At 39.9% G+C, this 25,194-nt stretch overlaps 1 protein-coding gene and 1 pseudogene across 10 annotated transcripts in view; both read left to right on the top strand.

The window, feature by feature from the left end:
* Nucleotides 1-4,208: 4,208 nt before the first annotated feature.
* Nucleotides 4,209-25,194, top strand: part of UVR8 (Regulator of chromosome condensation (RCC1) family protein) — a 167,518-nt gene continuing 146,532 nt past the window's right edge. For 3 of the 10 annotated variants that reach the window (XM_087675986.1, XM_087675988.1, XM_087675989.1), the window contains exon 1: nucleotides 4,427-4,985. In XM_087675986.1, coding sequence (XP_087532112.1) covers nucleotides 4,895-4,985 — 91 coding nt within the window. In that variant the 5' untranslated portion in view covers nucleotides 4,427-4,894. Of the gene's footprint in view, nucleotides 4,241-4,423; nucleotides 4,986-24,712; nucleotides 24,772-25,194 lie in introns of those variants that run through there. The other 7 variants (XR_015690568.1, XM_087675981.1, XM_087675982.1 and 4 more) reach the window with 6 other exon arrangements.
* LOC148037043 (uncharacterized) lies at nucleotides 17,749-20,696 on the top strand (annotated as a pseudogene).

A 25,194-nucleotide genomic window follows, 5' to 3' on the forward strand; every position in this document is an offset into this window, starting at 1 on the left:
CACTAACCATTGTAGTATTGTTGTCCTATATCGAGGTAATGCTAGTAAACACTATTCCATGTATAATCCTTTTGTAACTTTGGAAATGGCCCCAAAGTTATTGTTATTTGATGAATTTCTTATTTGTAACATTCATTCTGCATTGCATGCTTCAAAATAGCATAATTCAAAATGCCACAAATCCATATTTCTCATGTTTTTGAATGGTTTCAAAGCCATATTTCATAGGCTAAGTTATTGCTTCAATTTTGGCAAAGTGGCTATGGAGGTGAGATGTCTTTGCACATTTGATGAAATGTGAAGCATAGCTTGTGGGGATTAATATCTTGACTGACGTAGCCATTGTCATTACCATTAGAATCACTATACATTGCTTAAGTGTTGGAAGCACCTAGAGTCATTTGTGAACAACCCATTGCAATCACAACCTTAAGCAACAATAATGTTGTACATAAAAGATCAACATGTATAGACTATTGAGACAAGCCTTGGTAGGCTCTTTTTGTGTTTGATCACAACATCCAAAAGCATGGCTCAAGTTATGATAGGTATTAACAACTCTTCACAAACATAAACATGAATTGCATGTGTGTTATTTATAAAGGAAAACTTTAAACCCAAGTCAGTTGGTATCTTTTTACCTCGATGATCTAAATCAATGATATCTATAAGGTTATATCGAAGCTTTTGAAGAAGCAATATTATCTTGCATATGACGGTGTAAATATTTACTTCTTTTTTGTTAATACAACATATTTGTAAGATCTAAAGCTTAAATGATACTTTTTGGCTATCCAAGGGTTTAAGGCCACAACCTTTTCACGCTTTTGTATAAGTGCATGTCTAAGTCCTAGGCTTAAACCTAAGTGTAGTTTATGAATGTCGTTGCTATTTTATCTTACCCTTGAGGAGTAGTTGAATTGGTGGAAATACTAGGTGGGTTGTGTGTGCTCATAAGTTCGAATCTAGTTGAGTGACCTTTTTTTTTTGGGGGGGAGGGTATTTAGTTGACGTATGAGCTTTGATAATCAATCTAGCATGAAATTGATACAATTATTGCAAAGGCACCACATTTGAAAACTATTCTATCTCTCATTTAAAAATATATATAAATTTTCACATTATAAAAATAAAGCTTGACAATAGAATGCAAACTACAATGCCCTTCAATGTTGTAGTCCTGTAGCCATGAGCTCTCCTTTTGGCACCCAAAGCAATTCAACTTGTGCATGGTCACAAGATTTAAGAAGTTATCCTTAACTTGGCCTTGTCCATTGATCATGCCAGATTGTTGAATGAAAAGTTTGTGCTCATAATTATTTAATTAGACAAGGCCTACAATAGAATGTAGTAGTTTTGTTTGCTCTTGCTCAGCTGAATTTTCTGGGATTGGTTTTTTGGACATGATGGACTACTTGCAATAACTGACTTCATACTATTTGTGCTAGCCAAAGTTGATAGTGGCTCTAGTTTTTGTAGAGTTCTTGGAGCTATGTTTTCTAATGCCTTAGCATGGCTTTGCATTAATGGTTACTTGCAAGTAGCCTACCCTTTGAGATGCTCTCTTTGTTAAGGGTGTCCCTTGATACCCCAACTTTTTGCTTTGGTATCCAACCCATTGTTGCTAAATATGAATTTAGTTACGTAAAGGAAGACAACAAAGGTCTTCCTCTTCTTGATGGTTTGGTATTGGGTGCTTAAGAGTTTGCAAATGACAATGTTAATATTATTAGGGAAGACACAACCAACATTTCAACTCTATTCAATATCTACAATGAATTTTGTGAAGCCTCTGGTTCAAAAGTTAGCATAGCTAAGATTGAGGTCCTCAAATTGTACTATTTTGATAATTCTCAATCAAAAGAATTGGGTTTGGAGAGTCCTCAAATGCTTAGCTTGGTGGGGTTAGGAACCATAAGTAAGCAATGGTTTAATTGGCTACCAGATTAAATTTAAGGAAAATTTACCTCTTGGAGCTCCCAGCCTCTTTCTTTCCTCAGGAAGATTACTATGCTAGAGCATGTGCTACAATCTATGAGATTCCTTGTGGCTTTTATAATGTTTTCATTTTGTAAGTCAACTTGAGAGAAAATTGAAGAGGTTTTGAGAGATTTTGTTTGGTCAAGAGACGAGAAAAAACGTAGAATAGCATTAGTTGAGAACAAGTGGTATCACAACATGAAGTTGGGGGTCTAGGGATTCCTCAATTGGTTGAGAGGGTCCAATCCTTTACTTATAAGTGGCTTAGCAACTTGAAATTGCCCTAGTGATGACTAGTATTATTGAGCATGGATCAAAGAGGTGCATGTTGAGGGAGTGTGCTTTTCTTTGTGGGATACATCACTTTGTAAGCTTCTTTCCTTGAAGATTGAACATTCTAATGTTGCCAATAGCATCATCAATGTTAAGTGGTTTAGAATTAGGGAGGGGGTAGCAATGTAAGGCTAATGTGAGTCTTTCTCTCTCTATTTGGTGTAATCATCTACCTCTTGACAAGGGCATTTCATTGATCCACATTAACCCTGAGCATTGCAAATCCATGTTGAGGAAATGAATTAAAGTTTGCAAAGACGTATAGGACCTAGGGGAGATGGATTGGCTCTTGTTGGAGGTTATTGCTAAGAAATTTAGTCTAGACAAGGGCTCTTGGTTGAAAAGAAAATTTGAATTACTTTAGGATGATTGGCCTTCTTCCTTGAGATTTGCTACTATTGATTTCAAAATGAAGTTTTATAGATACAAAGAGATATAGTTGCCCAAGGTAAATTTCAAAATGAAGAGGGATGATGACATGTGGCTATTTTTTGATGAAGAATTTTGGAAGTGGAAAGACCTCATTGGGCATTGTAGGTGATGATTAAGACAGCAAAAAAGGCTTGGGCAATGACCCCTTTTTATGGAAGGTAGTTATGAGAAGGCTCCCCATGTGAGATAGGCTCTAAAAATGGGTTATTGTCCCTCTGTTCTGTCCCTTTTGCCATTTGGAAGAAGAGCCTATTTATCACCTATTGTGGGAATGTAAAGTGTGTAAAGCCCACTCAATAGAAGACCTCGAAGTGGGTTGCTTCAGCTATGTTTTGTGATGTGATTAGATGGATGGAAACAAGTGTGTTTTTGGGATCAAAGGGTAGAATGTCACCAAGGTTTATCCTCTTTTGGAATGTTGTAGGGGGTTAGTTCTTATGTCATATGGGAAGCTAGAAACAAGGTGCTGAAAGGTGTTGCTTGGGTTCTTGCATTAACTTGACCGACCAGTTTGGTAAAGTTGTTAAGTACTTTCATGTTTGGGGAATGAGCAGAGAAAATCATGTTAAAGCTGTTGTAACTACCCTTAGAGCCAGGTTGCACCCGATCTTCCAGGGTTAGTAGGAAGGCTTTCCTCTGCCCACAAACATTGAGGTCGCACTGTGGGGTGAGGGAAGAGAATACAATGTGAAGTGTGGGATTTTCAAGAATGGGAAAAATTGTTGATTGGTTGGGACAAATTGACATTCAACGAGGATGAAAAATGAATCATTAATGCTACAAGCATTGATACACCACACATATGACAAACAAGTCATGTGCATGGTCAAACACTTGTCTTTAAGAAATTCAATTGCGCATAAGATTAGGTGGACACGAGCTAAAAAACAGATTTAAAAATGATCAATAAAAATTGTGAATGACATGGATATATTCTTCTACTACAATCACTGTGGAGAATTAGCCGAATGCAGCTCAACAATGTTGTTCCTCACGTTCGAACGAATCAATTTTTGTTAGTAAAGCCGAATCAAAGGAGGCCATGAAATTTTATTTGCCACGGCACTCTTCAACCACACGTGAGAGGAAATAGCTATCACTCATCTCTCATGTGCATGATGTATGAGTTAGCACTTACAATTGGGCAAGGAGATTCCCGTCCCCTATTAACCATGGGTGCGACCCGGCTCCTACCAACGTTCCCAATGTTTAGTAGTCCTGACTCCTATGACGTAACTATCTTACTTTTATAATATAACATTGACCGCTTGAGCGAAAGAATGGTTGTCCGGCTGATTGACAAACATAGCTCGGGAAAATGTAGCCGTTTGGGTGGAGACTAGTAAGTACTTCATGCGACAGGCACATGGGGCTATCATCTATGGAGAAAATGAGATGGGAGACACAGCATCAACACTGAACAGTTGACGGTCGCCAGCCAGTCGGCCCTACTTGAAATACAGTTTTCCCCAAAAAGAATGCGAAAAGCAAAGGGGTATTGTTGATTGCATCTGGCGTTCTTTTTGAAGTTCGTGAGTTCGTAGCGTGTGGAGAAATATCGGCATTTTCATTTTTCGGTTTTTTGATCTCGAATAAGAGCGGTTCGGGTGTGTCAGAAGAGTTTCTAGAATCTAGACCCTACTTTATTTGAACCTCTTTTTTTCCAAGGTAAACATATTTATATAAATCGGGTGTACCAGGGGTGTGAAGGCGAGCTCGGTCCCGGTGAGCGGGGGATTGAAGCGGAAGAAAAGGACGAAGAGGAAGAAGAAGAAGCTGTAGGACTCAGGAGGAGGACGAGGAGAACTGCATTTACGCTTTTTTTAAGAAGTAAAATCTCCCTCGCACGCTCGCAACAGCTCACAGCAACCCTCCTGCAACAGACGCATCTCGTGAGAACCTCGCCTGCCGGCCTCCTCGCGTGCCGTTTGCGTGCTTCCTCCCCTCCCGTTTCCAGGCTCCTCCTTCGCCATTTCGCATCTCTGATCGAAATCTGCCGGAAGGTGCTTGCGCAGCTTTATGTTGCAGCTATAAGAGACGCGCGTTTTCATCACTTTTGGAGACAGGAAGAACCAGGGAATCAGGGATGAGTGGATGCGCGTAAGGCTCGTTGATGATGGCGGACTAAGCTGACCGGTGTACAGGATCAATGGACGGTCTCGCGTCCGAGAGCAGTCACAGGGCGGCGCGGAGGGTGCAGCTCGTTTCAGCTGGCGCGAGCCATTCGGTTGCTCTTCTGTGTATGCTCTCTCTCTCTCCAGGACCCCCGGGCCGTTTTCCTTCTCCCCTTCCACTTTCTTCGTCGCTCTGATGTGGTTCAATAACCGTGTTTTCCCTCTTAGTGCCAAATCTTTAATCAGCGTTCTGTCACGGTCATTGGCCACTCTGAATGGCTGAAAGTATCTGGCTTTCGTTCCGCAAGAATGATGGAATCTCATAGTTTCCTGTGCTACAGTTGTTCGTCCTCAAATACGTCTGCACTGTGCTGTTTCCTATAGTTGTTCGCCACTACATGCTACAGTTGCCCTCGGCACATGATCAACATCACTTAGGTGCGACCTTATGGCTAACTGTAGCTAGTAGCCAGGAAGCTTGGGATCTGGATCATAGTAAAGAAACTTTTAAATTGAAAGCTCTCTCTCTGAGCAAAGCACGATGAATGCTACGTGGTAGCAGGTGCCTGGTAAAGAGAACGGAAGGGAATTTTCAAGTTATAATACTGTAATTCGCCTGGCTCTAATTTTTCTAGCGTCTACTTCGATGCTCCCTGTTTTACAAGGGGCATCTCTCAAAACCCGGAAAAAGCTTTGATTGTTCCAAAGCTCGAGTAACGTATGCCATGTCTTTGGAAATGTTTGTTATTATAGCTTGTAATGTTATGCCATCATTGCCATGTCTTGCGGGGATTATATTTCAAAATTTTAGACACTATGACTTCTTTATTTAAGTTGAAGTTGCCATTGTAGTTTGCTATTCGATTAAAAAATAGTGGATAAATTATTAACAAGAAAAAATGAAGGGCTATGCTTTATCTTGTAGATCTTTTATTTGGACCACCTAAGCATAAGTCTGCCAAGGTATGGCACAAATGGTTGTGCCACTTGTACCAAGTGGGCTGGAGACTTTGTAGGATCTATAATAGTATCCAAGCCTCTAGACTCCTTGAGACATAATGTTCAGTCTTTTGGACCATACACATGAAATTTACATTTGCATTTTACACTCAAGGGTTTAAAGTGGAGATGCTGTATATCCACTCTTTAAACACTCCTTCTAACCTTGCCTACTTGTTTCAAGGCAATAATATGCTATCTATAATCTTTCACATGTCATGTGCATAGGCAATCAAACATGCACACTTCAACACATGTTTTAGCATTGCCCTCAAGTGGACGATTTTGGGTGACTTTCTCTGTGGTAGACAAGCTTATGGTTCGGGTGTTTGGTAGGTTTAGGTGCCATTTGAGATGGTTGCTTACTCACCTAGCTGAGAATAGACTTTAGACATGGGGTATTGAAATAGTGACTTGGATTTTATTAGCTGGATCAATGAAGGTGGATTGGTTGAGTTTTAGAGAGAGGTTCCTCAATGTATACAAAAGTTGGATTAAGTAAATTGATTGCTAAAAAACATACAAAGAGACGGTGAGGATGAGAAGACAACAAAAGTGATGACAAATTTTGAACACATAAGTGATGATGGGAATATGCATTGAGAACGAGGCACTAAGGTTTAGGGTTAGAAGGATGGTTTGTTGAAGTGTGAAATGAATTTTGGTGGCCATGATGACATGTTACTTTACATAAAAATAACATGGTGACTCTAGAATGGTGGCTAGGTATTAGTGGTTATTATTGGGATGTATCATATATCCTTACTTTTGTCCTAGTTGTATGGTAGTCTATGATTGCACTGTATGCCTTATAATAATGTGTGTCTATACACAGAGTAATGAGGCATGAGACACATTGCATAGATCATTCTGTGAAAGGAGACTTGAATACATTTAGCATGGCATCTTGTCGTGGTTTAGTAGTATGTTATTGATAATTATTAGTGGATTCTTTACCTTTGTCATTTGATCTCTCGTGTTCCTTGCATTCTTGGATCATCATATTTGTGTCATGTTGCTTTCATTGCATGGTATTAAATGCTGAGGTTTATTCAAATTTTTTAAAAATGTTGGATCATTTAGTGAAGCATAATGCTTCAAATAAAGCCAACTTCATGCGATCCTCCCATATTTTAGGAGGTTTTAGTAGTTATTACATAGAGATTTCAAATATAAGCATGTGTTTTTTTTGAATTTAACGTGTTTTTGTAGTAGTATGATCTGGAAATATTTTTACTTGATCTATTAAGAAGCAACGAAAAAAGAAAAGTTGTTTCACTCTATTACTCCCTTAGTGAATCGATCTAGTCTACCAAGCATGTCACTTCTCTATGCATGAGTGCTAGCTCCTGTTCAACCCATCACTCCTAGGGGGAATTTGTTACCATATATTAATAATCATGTGTGAACAATCAACATATTTAGGACCATCGGGATATTATGTATATATGTATACATATATACATATATATACATGTATATATATGTATATATGTGTACACATATATACATGTATATATATGTATATATGTGTGTAGTATATATATGTATACACACATATATACATATATATACATGTATATATGTGTACACATATATACATATATATACATGTATATATATGTATATATGTATACATATATACATATATATACATGTATATATATACATACACATATATATGTACATATACTTATACATATACATATATGTGTACACACACACACACACACACACACACACACACACACGATATATATATATATATATATATATATATATATATATATATATATATATATATATATATACCTTTTTACTTTTAGGATATACTTAGTCTTGTGAATCTTCTCTATTCATAGTCCTAAATACACTTTGACTTATGCTCTCTTAATCTTCTTCTCCTCCAAGCTATATACTTGTTTTCTCTTGCGATTGCATATTCAACAATAATGAAAACTTCAAGCTATTGCATGTATACTTTCTCATTTAGGAAGCTATTTGTAAATGCATTTTTAATATCCATTTGATAAATGTTTTAATTTGATATGGTAGTTAGAGATATGAGAGTTTCAAAGAAAGTGGTTAGGAGCAAAAGTTATCTTATAATCTATTCCTTATTACTAGGAATAGTGTTTGGCTACTAGCCTTGCTTTATACCAATCAATGGTACCATCTAGATTATACTTGAGTTTATAAATATATTTGCATTCTTTTTCTTAGGTAAATCCATAAGTTTCCAAGTACTATTTTTCATGAGAGCTGCATACTTTTCATCCATTGCATTAGACCATTGTGTCTTGTTGATTGCATCTTCGTAGAGCATAGGTCCCTCTTTCTACATGATAGAGGTTATCAAGAAGCTAGATTGCTAAAATCCATTGTCCTATGTCCCTCTTTCTACATGATAGAGGTTATCAAGACAAAGTTAGATTGCTAAAATCCATCGTCTTCATTCTTGATATATGTAAGTGTGGAGAAACCACATCATTTCGTACATTTTCCCTTTCTTCTTTTCCTTTTTTGGTTTCAGTTTCTAGTCCCAAAAAGGCTTTCCAAGGGTCTTTTGAGGGTGTTGGAGTGTTGTACGAGAGATTTGAGCGGGCGAGACTCGAGATCGTTCGTGTCTATATATATGGCACCTCCCATTCATTCTTCACCCACCTCTTTCACTCACTTTGTGAGACCATCATTTCTGTTTCCTCTCCTTTCATTGTCTCCATCCTTGTTGCCAAACGCTAGTCTCCAGCTTCCTTGGGTTGCGTTTATGGTGGCAATGGCCTCTCCTCTCCAGTTGGCGACTATCTCTTTATCAAGGTGACAACATCCTCAGGGTGGATTTCTTGTGTTTGACCTCTTTTGCCCTCTTCCTTCATCTGGTGTCTACCATTGTAATTCAGGCGTCAGATTTGCAGCCCCTGTACTTTGCGTTTGCTAGTTAGGAGGCTCTATTCACTTGCATTTGCTGTGCTGCATTTGGTATCTCCACCATGGCTGGCGACCTTCATCTCCACCAAGCATCAACATTTGGGATGTTCTCTCTTGCGTTTGGCAACTTACACCCTTTAACCATCTACATTTTGCAACTTGGATCCTTTTTCTCTACTTGGCGTTACATCCTGTTATTGGCATCAGCTCATGAGGCATGCGTTTGTAGACTCAAAGGCTCCTCATCCTTCGATGACAGTCTTCCTGCTCTGGGCATCACCAATCATTATCTGTGACTTGTGGATTCAAAGGCTCCTCTTTGACAACAATCTCCTTGCTCTAGGCGACACCTCATCATCCTTGGATTTGTAGACTCAAAGGCTTCTTTGGCAATCTCCTTGCTCCAAGGCATCCTTTGTGCTACGACACCCTTGTATCAAATTCACTTCGTTATTTCATTTCATTCATTTGAGTTTCTCTTCTTCTCTTCTTAGTGTTTGCCCTATACACAGTGTTCCTCCTTGCAAACCCTATCGTCTCTCTAGTTGCTCAATGATTTCTTGATATGGTATCAGAGCATACCTATTTTCGTGATAGTAAGTCTATTAGGAGGTTTAGATTCTCTTTGAGATCTCTAAACGATTGTTTAGGCTGACTCTTTAGTAGCACCTTTATCTATTGGGATAAAGGCCAATGTGGTTGGTCATCCATCTTACTTACTAACCCTTAGCATATATGTACACACGTTCTTTAATCTTTGAGTGATAAGGCAATAAGTGTTAGCAGTATTGTTAGCTCATGTGTGGGTGTGTGCATGCCATTTAGGGCTGGGCAAATTATACTTCTTCTAGGCATTTTTGTTGTGGTCATTTCATGTCAATTTTGGCATTTATGATGCCAGTTGGCCAGCATGCTAGCCAACCAACATTTATTTTAGGCCTATTTTATGTCTATATATATGGGGGCTCCTCCTCCTCCTCTGTCACATCATCATTCACCACATGGACTTCCTATTGGAGAGAGGAGCCGGTGCTAGTGCCCACACAGCTAGTGACTCACTGTTGTGTGTGACTGTCTCATTTTTGGTACGAGGATTCTGTTTCCCAAGCATTCTTCTGAGCTCTCTCATTTGCAGTGTTCTCTCTTTCTCTCTCTCTGTCTTGTGTTTAGTAGTGTATTGTAGCACTTGTTTATGCTTCCATTGCTGCATCCACTTCTAACATTCCATTGTTGCATCCACTCCTGACATGGTATCAGATTTTAGGATTTGTGCTCTTGTTGCTGTGTTTTTTTGTCGATTACATGCTTGTTTACCCCTTTTGATTAGGCGACTTGCTGTTGGGTTTTTTTCAGTTTGTCTGTGGTTCTCTATTGTCTACATTTTCCACCTGCGAAAGTTGTTTCACATGTCCATATCAATCAGCTGCATTTAATGCTCCATTCAGCTTATGTTTTTGTGTTTTTCTCTTGATTAATGGCTAGGAGACTATATATAGAGGTTGTTTTGCATTTTTTGGCCGTGTGTTTCACCTTAAATAGCAATCATTCCTCTTTTATGATTTGATTTTGGTTATCAGTAGGTGTGAACTCTCATTTTGTGTAGTCTTTGCTATTTGGTTGGCTGAACTCTCTCTCTCTCTCTCTCTCTCTCTCTCCATACCTTCACTCCTCTATCTTCTCTTCTTATCCTCTCCATATGGCTCCGCTGTGCATTTCTACTGATGATAAGTTACATGGACTTGACTATCTAACATGGAGTGGTGTTATGCAAGCTTGTTTTGTGTAGAAGTGGTTATGGTACATTGTTTGTGGAGCTATTCCACGCCCTCAGTGTCCTTTTCCACTTTTCAAAGCTTTTGATGAAGACAATCATGAGGTTGTGATGCTTTTGTACATATTCTTGTAAATTAGAGGACTAAACTAGACATGAAATCCATCAAGGGCATCTTCTTGGGATATGGAGATGAGGGAGAGATGGGTTATAGAGTTTGGCTTCCTCAGGACAGGTGTTGGGATGTAAAGGTCCTTTATTCACCTCCGTGTATTTTACACGTGTATTGTTATGTTGTACATGTGAATGCACCCTTACGGGCCCTAAGTATAAATACATTTTATTCTTTGTGTACCAATACATTGTTGGTACACCCAAAATCTGTTTGTCACTCTTACTCTCACTCTCACTCTCACTCACCTGTTTACTTCCTCTGTTGCAAATCTTCACGCTTCCGCTACCCGCGTGCTCCAACAACTGGTATTAGAGCTGAGGTTAAGGTGCTCGCGCTCCTCGAAGTCTGCGTGAGACATCACCAGCTCTTCGCTTGCGAGAAATCAGTAAGTCGTCACTCATACAGGTCAGGTCGTCACTGTTTCCAGACACGTGTATGTGCTGGATAGTCAGGCGACAGTGTTGCAGGTCACGTTTTGTGCAAGCGACAGCCTGATAGACAGGGACAGGTCGTTTTTGACCTGGCAGGCAGGGACAGGTCGTTTTTTGATCAGGCGGCAGTCAAACAGGTCACGAGCAGCCAGGACAGGTCGTTTTTTGACCAGGCAGGCAGTCAAACAGGTCACGAGCAGCCAGGCACAGGCTGCACAGGTCACGAAATTGCAGCGACAGGCTGTGTGGCATCAGGCGCAAGTCAACGACTGCAGGCGACAGCTCACGCAGACTGCGTGGCATCTGACGGGCAGGCGACAGGCTGCGTGGCATCTGACGGGCAGCGCAACAGTCAACGGCTGGTGACGGGGTGATTCGACACATTTTTTTTCTTCTAGAAAATTTTTAAATTTCTCTAAGGTTTACTGCAAGCAACCCTTTTGCCACTGACGGGAGTTCGCGCGCGCAAGCATAGTTCTCAGATTTGGTCAAATTTGAACCTGGAAATTTGGGGCTTTTCCTAGATTTGATGCTGTTTATGCTTGACAGTGACATCTGTGTCAGAAATTGCAGACATTGTGCGCATTGACCTCAATTAATTTGGGGATTTTTCAAAATTTGTTGGAATTTTGCTGATCCGAGTAAAATTTCTTGGCATTGGACCAAGGAAAATTGGGGCTTTTCATGTATTGATGCAATTTTGCTCAGCTGAGTCAGTTTGGCTGACATTTGCGCACATTTGGACCTGGAAATTTGGGATTTTGTGCAGAATTTGATAAATTTCTGCATTATTTGCTTGTACGGTGGCTGGTTTATGTCAAAACAGCAGAGGATTATTGCTGGTTATGCAGGAACAGCAGTGTATTTGCTGATTTAGCTTGTGCTCTTGCAGTTCAGTGCTTTTACACTTGTACTTGTGAAAAATGGCTGCAACTTCTTCCAGTTCTGACATTAAAAATTTGATGGAAATCAAGCGATTTGATGGTCAGGGCTTTGATATTTGGAAAGATCGTATGCAGGGCATACTGTTCTTAAAGGATTGTGAGGATGCTTTGCAAATGTATACACCCGCACAAATGTCTGAGGCGGATTGGGCCAAAGTCAATAAAAGGGCTGTGGCTTATATAAAGATGGGTGTCACTGATGACATTTTGACAGACATTAAGGGTTTAGACACTCGTCATGCAATATGGGAGAAGTTGAAGACTACCTATGAGATCACCACACCTATTAATCAGCTGCATTTAATGCGTAAGTTGGTGAATATGCGGCTGGATGAGTCCAAGCCTGCAGAGCTGAGTACTTGAGTGCATTTACGGACATTTTAAATCAGCTCAAGGATGCAAGTTTGGATTTTGATGATAAGTTGAGGGCGATCTTTTTGATCATGACATTGTCTGACTCTTGGGAGACTTTGGTTGTCTCTCAGCAATAACCCCAATCTCACATATGGTGGTGTGAGGGGTTCCATCTTGAATGAAGAAATTAGATGTAAGTCTAGTGGAGAAGGCAGCAACTCAGCTTATAATGTTAGAGGCAGGGCTGAAAAGAAAAATGCAAATGCTGGACAGAGAAGCAGGAGTAAGAGCAAAGGAAAAGAAAAGAGTGATGTTACATGCTATTAGTGTGGTCGGAAGGGCCACAAGAAGCCTGATCACAGGTATTACAAGAAGGAACAAGAGAGAAAGAAGAATGCAGGAGACAAAAAGAAGAAAGAGGAAAAGACAGATGCATCTGAGGTAGGTAAAGGCAAGGAAAAGGCCAATGTGGCCTCTAGTGTTGTCATAGAGAAGCTCTCAGATGCAGAGGCTGATGTATTATGTGCAGTGGATTATGATGCCCTTGTATGTCACATGCAGGATATGCAGATCACCAAGGCTGATGTGATTGATGCACTTTTGTCAGTTGATGATTGTGTCACTCAGACTTGGATTGTAGACTCTGGTGCCTCTTTCCATGTGACTCCATGCTTGGAGTGTTTTGCTACTTTTGATGCAGGCTGTTATGGCAAGGTTTACCTTGGAAATAATCATGCTTGCAGCATTGATGGGATTGGCACTATACACTTGTCTTTGGATAATGGGCAAGAACTTGTGTTCAAAGATGTCAGGTATGTGCCTGGCATCAAGAAGAGTTTACTATCTGTTGGATAGCTTGACTTGCATGGTTACACCACACTGTTTGGTGGTGGTTTATGGAAATTAAAAAGGGGTTCCATGCTGATTGCTAAAGGAACTAAGAAGGGCACTTTGTATTGTCTGCATTGTAAAGCCTTGAATGGCAAGTTTCTTGCAGTTGCTGAAATTGGCTGTCATTTGGAGTTATGGCATAAGAGATTAGGCCATATGAGCCAGAAAGGTCTTGATGTTCTTACCTCTTTGAAGAGGGTTGATGGAAAAGGCTCTAAACTTGATTTTTGTAATGACTGTCAGTTTGGAAAGCAAATGAAAAATTCCTTTTACTTTGGTGTCTCCCGTAAGTCAAATGTATTGGACTTGGTGCATTCTGATGTATATAGCATGCCTTTGAAATCGTTGGGTGGTGCTGCATACTTCGCCTCTTTTATTGATGATTGTTCCAGGAAGATTTGGGTTTATTTGTTGAAAAAGAAAAGTGAAGTGTTTGCTGTTTTTAAAACATTTCATGCATTCGTGACCACTCAGACAGGTAGAAAGTTGAAATGCTTGAGAATTGATAATGGGGGTGAGTTCACGTCTAATGAATTTAAGTCCTTTTGTGACTTGCATGGGATCAAGAGGGAGCTTACAGCCCCTTACAGCCCTTCTTCAAATGGTGTGGCTGAAAGATACAATAGGACTCTATGTGAGAGAGTGCGGTGCATGCTGTCCACTGCTAATCTCCCTCATGAATTTTGGGGAGAGGCACTTAAAACCGCGGTTCACATTTGCAACCGCTCTCCAAACAGGTCCCCAAATAATGGCATTCCTGAGGAGGTTTGGTCTGGCAAACCGGCCTCATATGACCATTTACGAATATTTGGCTGTGATGCTTTTGTGCATGTTAGAAGAAATGAGCTGAGGAATAAACTTGACCCGAAATCCACCAAAGGCATTTTCATGGGCTATGGTGATGAGGGTGAATTTGGCTATAGAGTGTGGCTACCTCAGTCCAAGAAAATTGTTCGCAGCCGTAATGTTGTGTTTAATGAGGCAAAGTTGCTGAAAGGTACTTTAGCCTGTGATGAAGACATGAAAAAAGTCAAATTTCAGAATTTGCAGCCACTTATTACTTCAAATGATGAGCCTCATGGTGCTGTACCACAGGCTGAAACTGATGATCAGCCGGTTATGTTTGAGCCAGATGATGATGGACAGCAAATAGAAGCACAGGGAGGTTATGGACAGCAAGATAGACTTGCTGATTATGAAAATGCAGGTGCTGGAAATGAAAATGAAGGTGCTGTACAGCATGAACAGCATGCTGAAAATGGCTTACAGCAGCCAATAAATGCTGAAAATAACATGCCTCCAGATGTAGATTCGATTCCTGAGAATGTAGATCATTGGGTACGCAGGTCTACACGTCTAAGAAGGCAGCCACATAGGTATGACCCCTCTTTGCATTATGTGATGCTTACTGATGAGGGTGAGCCTCTGATATATAAAGAGGCTAAGTCATGCAAATTCAGCAATAAGTGGGAGCTAGCTATGCAGGAAGAGATTAAATCTCTGTATGCTAATGATACTTGGGATCTTGTGTCGTTGCCCAAAGGAAGAAAGCCTCTTCCAAACAAATGGGTTTACAAAGTAAAGACAGTTGATGGGAAACCCAAGTACAAGGCAAGATTGGTTGCCAAAGGTTATGCACAGAAGGAAGGGATTCACTTCCAGGAGGTCTTCTCACCTGTCGTGAAGATGACCGCACTATGTGTGCTTTTTGCTCTCACTGCTGTATTGGATTTAGAGCTGTACCAAATGGATGTGAAAACAGCTTTTCTGCATGGTGACATTGATGAGGAGATCTACATGAAACAGCCCGAGGGTTTTGTAGTTCCTGGAAAAGAGCAGTTGGTGTGTAAACTAAAACGCAGCTTATATGGGCTGAAACAAGCACCACGGCAGTGGTACAAAAAGTTTGACACTTTTATGCTCTCTCATGGGTTTACGCGCAGCCATGCAGATCATTGTTTGTATATGAAAAAGGATACCGATGGCAGCCCTATCATACTTGTTTTGTATGTGGATGATATGTTGTTAGCTGGGAAGAGAAAGACTAGCTTGGATGCTCTCAAAGATCAGCTGAAATCAGCCTTTTCCATGAAAGATTTGGGGAATGCAGAGCATATATTGGGCATGAGGATTCGTAGGGATAAAACACAGAAATTGCTGTTCTTATCTCAAGAAAAGTACATTGAAAAAATACTGGACAGATTTAACATGGCTGAAGCTAAGCCTCTCGGAGTACCCTTACCTCCATACCTTAAGCTTAGTAAAGCCAACAACCCAAAAGATGACATGGAAGCCAATGCTATGAAGGGAGTCCCTTATGCATCAGCTTGTGGCTCTCTTATGTATGCTATGGTGACTACTCGTCCAGACATTGCTCATGCAGTGGGAGTTGTTAGCAGGTTTATGTCAAATCCTGGCAAACCACATTGGGAGGCTGTCAAGAGTATTCTTAGATACCTGAAGGGTACACAAAGAAAGTGTATTTGCTATGGGCAGGGTGCACTTAATTTGCAGGGTTATTGTGATGCAGACATGGCAGGTGACTTAGACACTCGCAGGTCCACTAGGGAGTATGTCTTTACAGTCGCTGGAGGGGCCGTCTCTTGGTGCTCCAGGTTGCAGAACATCGTAGCACTGAGTACTACTGAAGCTGAATACATATCAGCTACTGAAGCTTCTAAGGAAGCTATATGGTTGAGCAGACTCGCAGAGGATCTCGGCATGTCTATGAGTACTCCAGTGTTGGGATGTGATAGCCAGAGTGTTGTGTATCTGGCTAAAAATGCCATGTATCATTCACGCACAAAGCATATTGATGTGCGATATCACTTTATCAGACAGATTCTGGAGGATGGTCTAATCACATTGACCAAGATCAAAACACAGGACAACCCTGCAGATGTTCTCACTAAAAGTCTAGGCAAGGCTCAGCATGAGCATTGCATACGACTAGTGGGAGTTGGTTAAAGGTTCACTCCGGACCTTTAAGTGGGAGGTTGTTGGGATGTAAAGGTCCTTTATTCACCTCCGTGTATTTTACACGTGTATTGTTATGTTGTACATGAGAATGCACCCTTACGGGCCCTAAGTATAAATACATTTTATTCTTTGTGTACCAACACATTGTTGGTACACCCAAAATCTATTTGTCACTCTTACTCTCACTCTCACTCTCACTCACCTGTTTACTTCCTCTGCTGCAAATCTTCACGCTTCCGCTACCTGCGCGCTCCAACAACAGGAAGATAGTACGCAACCGAGACATAGTATTTAATGAGGCAAAGTTGCTAAAAAATGCTACACATGGTGATCTTGACAGAAAGAAAGTCAAATTTCAGCATGAATAACCAACCATTCAACAACCGTTAGTTGAAGATTCTGTCCCTTTTGATACTGAAAATGAGCAGCAACCTATTGTGCTACAGCCTGAAGATAATGGATAGCAAATAGATGCACATGATGGAATAGAAGAGTAAGAAGAACATGCTGAAAACAGGTTACAGCAACAAGAAAATGCTGAAAATCAGCCACTAAGTGATGGTGTTACATACTTGAGGATGTAGGCTCATCATACTTATGCGAAATGGGCCAAAACTGCTCCTAGATAGGTCAAAACCATGGAAACAGGAGATGGACAGACGAAATGTGTTTTGGAGGCAAAACGTTTTAAGCGTTTCGGTGAAGTGACACGTGGTGTAGCAGCCCCCTAGCAAAACGTTTTGGCTGGTGTTTTGAGGCACAATGATGAAAGACAAAACGGCTGTTGGAAAACACGTGAAGTTTTATGTTTTAACTCCAAGGTTTTACATAAAACGAATTGTTTTAATAAAACAAATCGTCAAACATTTCTTTTGTATAAAACGTTTTATCTACAATGTTATAATAAAACAAAGCGTTAAACATTTCTTTTGAATAAGATAAAAAGTTAAATAAAATGTTACACGTTACTTTTAAAACTCTTTCCTTAAAGACTGCTAGTTGAACGAATCGAAGACGTTCCAATAGAAAATCAGTGACCGCCACGATGCCATGAGGGTATCACTAATACCCACTTTCTCTTTCGTTTCCTCTCAATCGGAATGTTATAGAGATTCAAATCATAAAAATCTCTCTCTCTCTCTCTCTCTCTCTCTCTCTCTGTGTTGTAGAGATTCAAATGAAATCCCATCTCTCCCCCCCCAAAAAGTGGTACGCACAGAAAATCATTTCCATTAAGTTGCAGCAAATGACTGTAGGAGTACAGTCTATAAGTGACCATTGACCACACGTTACAATAGAAAATCTCTCTTTGTTTCATGAATAATGCCAAATTTAACATCACAACAAACTCGCTCTCTCTCTCTCTCTCTCACAATTATTCTCTCTCATTATTCACGTAACACAATAACATATTAGCTTACAGAGTGCTCAAGTTTACTCTTATAGAGCAGATCACCTAGATTCTCTCTCTCTCTCTCTCTCTCTCTCTCTCTCTAGAATGTGTAAAACAAAATATTTTGGAAAAGTAAAATACAACATCAAACCTTAACCTTAAATCTTATCCTAATCCTATAAATATGTGCATGAAGCATCAATCCAACTCACCTCAAGCCTCAAGCCTCAAGCCTTTTAGTTCAAGCCACTAGCCTTTCAAGTTTCAATTCCAACTTCAAGCCACTTCCAATTCAGCAGCCAGCTTAAGCCTCAAGTAGACTTCTCACTCTCACATCTTGCATTTTAATCTGAAGCCTCAAGCATGCTTAGTCACCCTCAACTTCAGCCTTAAGTACACTTCCAATTCAAGCCTTTAAGTTTCAACTTCAAGCCATTAGCCTTTCAAGTTTCAATTCCAACTTCTAGCCACTTCCAATTCAGCAGCCAGCTTAAGCCTCAAGCACTCTTCTCACTCTCACATCTTGCATTTTAATTTGAAGCCTCAAGCACACTTATACACACAGTTTCTCCCCTTCTTCTTACCTCACAATGAGACCTCAAACCATGGAAGACCAACTTAATGAAACCCCTCGAGAGAAAGAAATGACCCAAACCAATTTGTTACTTATACAATAGTAAGGCGGGTGGAGCAAGGTGTTTTGAGTGTTGCTTTTGTGGCATTAAACGAGGTGGAGGCACTGATCAAGTGATGGCGCATCTTCTTAATGTTCCTGGCCATGGTATCAAAGGTTGTGACAAGATACCCTAGAGGATTGTGCTCGCATGGGGAGGGATGTGAAGATGTATTCAGAAAGTAGACCTTCAAAGGACACTCATGTCATCCAAGTATCAATGCCTTCAGCTACAACTACTACCACTGGAAGTCGCGCCCGTGAGAGTGGAGCCAATCAGACGATCACTTTTCCTGCAATCGGCACAAGTAGTGGTACACAAGGTACATCATCCAACCCTTGAGCAAAACAAAGTAATTTGTTCATTGCATGGCACCCACAAAGGAAAGGTCAAGTAGATGTAGCTGTAGCACGCTTTTTTTACTCATGGAATTCCCTTCAATGTTGCATGAACTCTTGCCTGCAAGGAGATGGTTTCCGAAATTGCACAATTTGGCCCATCTTATCAACCTCCCACCTATGATGCTTTATGTGAGAAACTTTTGGAGGAGGAAGTGACTAGCATAAAGGCCGCCATCACAACAATCAAATAATGGGATAACTATGGGGTAAGTCTCATTGGTGATGGTTGGTTTGACATGCGTAGCCACTCCTTGGAAGGTGTCCTTGTTGCATGTTGTGGCAATGCTCTCTACATAAAATCCACAAAATGCGGTGCTCGGTAAAATACAGCTCTTGTCTTAAGCGAGATATGGGTAGAAGCAGTTGAATATGTGGAGCCGAAAAATGTAATTCAGTTTGTCTCAAATGGGGAGGCAACAAATAGGGCTGTAAGTGCTTTATTGGGGCAACAATATCCCCGTATTACATGAAGTCCATGTTTGTTTCATTGTCTTAATAACTTATTGAAGGACATTGGAGCACTAGCATGGATCAAGAGCACTATCATTACAGGCAAGGAAATAATCTCTTTTGTCGCCCGCCATCACTTCTCTCTAGTCTTGTATATAGAGCCAAAAAATGTAATCAAGTTGAATATGTGGAGCCGAAAAATGTAATTCAGTTGAATATGTGGAGCCGAAAAATGTAATTCAGTTTTTCTTAGATGGGGAGGCAACAAATAGGTGTGTAGGTGCTTTATTGGGGCAACAATATCCTCGTATTACATGAAGTCTATGTATGGCCCATTTTATTGAAGGACATTGGAGCACTGGCATGGATCAAGAGCACTATCATTACAAGCAAAGAAATAATCTCTTTTGTCACCCACCATCACTTCTCTCTAGCCTTGTACATAGAATACGCTAAAAAGGAGTTGCTAAAGTATTTTGAAACCAGGTTTGCTTACAATTTTCTTATGCTTTGTCGCCTTTATAACATGAGGCCAGCTTTGAAGCAAATGGTTGCCGCTCCATCTTGGGCAACTTGGCCTACTTCAAGAACAACATTGGGTCAGTTGTGCCACACAACTGTGACCCAAGATGCATATTGGAAAGAAGCTAAACAATTGCTTCTTCTATGCTTGCCTATTGTTAATCTCTTACGGAAAGTGATAGCGATGTGCCATACATTGGTAAGGTGTATGAAGCAATGGATCGTCTCATTGAGAACATTCGTGCTCTTGACCTTCATCCAAAAAACAAGAAATTGAGGAGCTTGTTGTAAGCAGATGGAAGTAGTACTACTCAACACTTCATTGTGTTGCTTATATGCTTGATCTAGAGTTTCAACATAAGGAAAGGCAACTCCAAGCTGATGCTGAGGTTATGCAGGGTTGGAACCCCACACTTCAAAAGTTGGTGGAAAGTCTTGAGGAATGGCGGTGAATCAAGGATCAAATCACAAGTTACTGTAAGAAAGAAGGCATGTTTGGCTGGCCCGATGTCCAAGCGTGATAGGTAATTTACAATTGTCTTATTTTTTCTACCTTATATAAGGTTTTGATTTTCAATACAACTTTTATTATTATTATTATTTTTTGTTGGAATGCTGTAGATTCCATGTAGGTGGAGCTACATGGTGGGAGGACTATGGGGCCGATTCTCCAGAGTTGCAAAACTTGGCTATGAGAATCCTAAGCCAAGTTTGTGCATCTTTTGCACTAGAAAGACTTTGGAGCACATTCAGCCATATCCACACAAAGAAGAGGAATAGGTTAGGCACACATAAGGCTGATGATTTAGTCTTTGTTAATGGAAACTTGTGTTTGCTAACAAAAATGAAGACCGAGTAAACTCGTGACTTGTACATTGGCTTTCATAAGATGAACAACATCCAACTTCTATACAAGAAGCTGTAAAGGAAGAGGAGGATGCTAACACATAGATTCAAGACAATGAGATCAATGAAGATGATGAAGAGGAAGAAATTCTAGATGAGATAGATATTCGATGTTTTTATCTTCTTGACACTTCTACTTGTTGTAGAGTTTGTATTTTCCATTTGTTCTTCAAATTTGAGTGCAACCTTTAGATATTTGATATTTTATAAGTTTGATCTTGCCTCCATTATTAATTCAAAATGGTATTTTGATTCTTAAATCTCTATCTTTCAAGTTTCAACTTGAAATATTGATAAATAAAGCTTTCTAGTATGCACATCTTAAAATGTTCTTAAGAAGGATATTATGCAACATGTATCCTTGTATCACCTTGATGATGTGGCATTCCTGTTTCCGTTTCACCCTGTTTGGAAATTGACGCTCCCGTTTCCATTGCGACGCTTCTTTCAACTATGAGGCCCATTGTCTATCAATACAAATCATTGGGTAAGAAGGTCTACACGTGTCAGAATGCAACCACTAAGGTTTCAGCCATCTTTGGATTGCATTTTATTGAGTGCTGAAGGTGAGCCTCTGACATTTAGAGAGGCACAATCATGTGAAAACAAGAGAAAGTGGTAGCTTGCTATGTAGGAAGAGATGAAGTCTTTGTATGCAAATGACACATGGGAGCTTGTACCTTTGCCCACGGATAGGAAAGCCTTCCTAATAAATGGGTTTTTAAGGTGAAATGTATTGATGGGAAGCCCAAATACAAGGCACGTTTGGTTGCTAAGGGCTATACCCAGAAGGAAGGCATAGACTTTCAGGAGGTTTTTTCACCGGTGGTGAAGATGACTACACTTCGTGTTTTGTTTGCTCTCATTGCATCCTTGGATTTAGAGTTGGATCAGATGGATGTGAAGACTTCTTTTCTTCATGGTGACGTGGACGAAGAGTTGTACATGAAATAGCTCGAAGGTTTTGCTATTCCAAGGAAAGAGCATTTAGTTTTTAAGCTAAAACGCAGCTTATATGGGCTGAGACAAGACAAGTTTGATACTTTTATGCTCAGCTATGGATTCAAAAGCAGTCATACAGATCACTGCTTATACACTAAAGAGGCTGATGATGGAAGCCTTATTGTGCTGGTCTTATATGTGGATAACATGCTGATTGTAGGAAAGCATAAGAGTACTCTACATGCTCTTAAAAGGCAGCTGAGTTCAGCCTTCTCAACGAAAGATTTGGGAGCAGTTGAACTCATTTTTAGTATGCGCATTAAAAGAGATAGAGGGCAGCACTTGTTGTTTCTCTCTCAAGACAAGTACATCAACAAAGTACTTGACAGATTTAATAGGGCTGATGTTAAGCCTCTTGGTGTGCCTCTACCTCCATATACGAAGCTTAGCAAAGCTGATTGCCCAAAAGATGATGCAGCTACTATTGCTATGAAGGGCATACCTTATGCATCAGCTTGTGGTTTTTTAATGTATGCCATGGTTGCAACTCATCCTGACATTGGTCATGCAGTGGAAGTTGTTAGTAGATTCATGTCTAACCCTAGCAAACCACATTGGGAAGTAGTGAAATGTATCTTTAGATACTTAAAAGGTACACAAGTCAAGTGTATATGCTATGCAAAGGGTACACTATAGTTACAAGGATTTTGTGATTCAGACATGGCAGGAGATCTTGACACTAGAACATCTACTTTGGCTGGTGGGGCTATTTCTTGGTGTTCAAGGTTGCAGAAAATTGTAGCAGTGAGTATTACAAAGGCTGAATATATTTCAGCCATAGAAGCTTCTAAGGAAGCTATTTGGCTTGGCTATTTGGTCAAGGATTTTGGTCTTTCTTCATGTACTCTAGTAACATCTACTAGTGGGTATGTTTTTACTTTGACTGGTGGGGCTATTTCTTGGTGTTCAAGGTTGTAGAAAATTGTAGCAGTGAGTACTACAAAGGCTGAATATATTTCAGCCATAGAAGCTTCTAAGGAAGCTATTTGGCTTGGCTATTTGGTCAAGGATTTTGGTCTTTCTTCATGTACTCTAGTGCTTGGTTGTGATAGCCAGAGGGTAGTATGTTCGGCTAAGAATACCATGTTCCATGCATACTAGTGGGTATGCTTTTACTTTGGCTAGTGGGGCTATTTCTTGGTGTTCAAGGTTGTGGAAAATTGTAGCACTAAGTACTACTACAGATGTTGAATATATTTCAGCCATAGAAGCTTCTAAGAAAGCTATTTGGCTCGGCCATTTGGTCAAGGATTTTGGTTTTTCTTCACATACTCCAGTGCTTAGTTGTGATAGCTCAAAATCCTTTCTTCACGTACTCTAGTGCTTGGTTGTGATAGCCAGAGGGCAGTATGTTTGGCTAAGAATGCCATGTTCCATACATAACAGTGGGTATGTTTTACTTTGATTGGTGGGGCTATTTCTTGGTGTTTAAGGTTGCAAAAAATTGTAGCACTGAGTACCACAGAGGTTGAATATATTTTAGCCACAGAAGCTTCTAAGGAAGCTATTTGACTTGGCCATTTGGTCAAGGATTTTGGTCTTTCTTCACACACTCCAGTGCTTGGTTGTGATAGTGAGAGGATACTATGTCTGGCTAAGAATGCCATGCGCCATGCATACGAGTGGGTATGTTTTTACTTTGGCTGGTGGGGCTATTTCTTGGTGTTCAAGGTTGCTGAAAATTGTACTATTGAGTACTACAGAGGTTGAATATATTTCAGCCACAGAAGCTTCTCAGTAAGCTATTTGGCTTGGTGATTTGTCAAGGATTTTGGTCTTTCTTCACGTACTCCTATGCTTGGTTGTGATAACCAGAGTGCAGTATGTCTAGTTGAGAATGCCGTGTTCCATGCACATACCAAACACATAGATGTTCAGTATCACTTCATTCGACAGGTCTTGGATGATGGTCTTGTCACACTGACTAAGGTCAAAACCCAAGATGACCCTGCAGATGTTCTCACTAAAAGTTTTGCAAAGGCTCAGCATGAGGATTGCATTTGATTAGTGGGAGTTGGCTAGCTTAAAGGTACCACTTCGGGCCTTTAAGTGGGAGGTTGTTGGGTGTAAAGTCCCTTCAAGTGTAAAGTATCATTAATCTCCGTGTGTATAAACTTACAGGTGTGAACATACCTTATTTGTACCCTAATATATATAAACATACCTTATTTGTACCCTAATATATATATATATTTTTATTCTTTTTGTACTGGAACAATTACGAGTGCACTCACCTTCAGATTCTCTCTCTCTCACTCTCAGCTCTATTCCTACTCCATTCTTGTCTCACACTCCATTGCACTTTGTCACAACAACAACTTTGAGACTAGGAGAGTCTAGATTGCTTTGAATTAAAGGTGTAGAAAGAATGGAATGCAAAGGACAAAAAGGTGATGCATTGGCTATCTACAGTCATTGACAACATTATGTTGGGGCACATTAGAAATGCAAAAACTTCACATGCAACTTGGACAATCTTGAAAATTTATTTTTAGTAATACAAATACACGGAACATTTAACTCAAGCAAGAGTAAAATACTTTAAAGAAAGGGAATATGTTTATAAATGAGCATATTTTGAAAGTGAGAAGCATTGCAGATGCCTTAGCAACTATTGATGCAATGCCTAATATGTGATACATGTTGGTATGCTAGCCATTGCTTAATGCCAACTTCCAATTTGAATGGGAGTGGTTTTCCTAGAAGGGGCAATTTCAAAAATATGTGATGTTTTGTATGTGAGATTTTTATGGTTATGAAACCCAGTCGAAACATAAGTTGGATTTCTTAAAAAGGAAAAGAGACCTACCTTCTCAGAGGCAAAGGAATTTTCAAAACTTAGGAAGAGGCTAGCTTTTCTCTTAGTTATATACTATGGTAGAATTTTTTTCTAATATGGATAATTATTTATGACCATGTTCCAAGTTATATTGCATGCAAACTTCTATTTGTTTATTCTATTTTTCTATTTTGTACAAAACTTATTTCTTGCCATTTCTAAACTTATAAGCAACCTTTGTACAAAACCTGCAGGAAACTTGGCGTTTTTGAAACACCTAGCTACATGCCGCTTGCCATCTTGAACAACTATGGTATTTTGGCATCTTAGCTCTAGTGTAGGATGATTTTTCCTTTCAAAGCACAAGTCATAGTTTGAAGCATGATGATGAGATCAAAGATAAATATTTTTAACCTCATCAAACATTTAGCGATGGGTTTTATCTTTAAACATATTTCCTTAACTTAGTAGACCTTACCAATGGCAACTCTCTTGTGTGCAAGAGATATGACCTCTTCCATCTTGTTAGGATCCAACTTTGTTTTCAATCTCAGTTTCTTTGAAGGGAAGCTTCAGTAGCAGTTGGCTTTGATTGGAGGTGCACTCATATGGAGGATTGTTAGCCTCCCACATGCATGTGAGTTCTCACAAGATGTAAACTGGTCTGCAATCTTAACTTTTGCTGACAGTTGATGAGAAAAACATATAAGTGAGCTCTCCTAGTATCCCACTCATC

This window comes from Lygodium microphyllum, chromosome 4, assembly GCF_053477565.2.
Source record: "Lygodium microphyllum isolate KBCC chromosome 4, Lygodium_microphyllum_v1.1.10, whole genome shotgun sequence".
Lineage (NCBI taxonomy): Eukaryota > Viridiplantae > Streptophyta > Polypodiopsida > Schizaeales > Lygodiaceae > Lygodium > Lygodium microphyllum.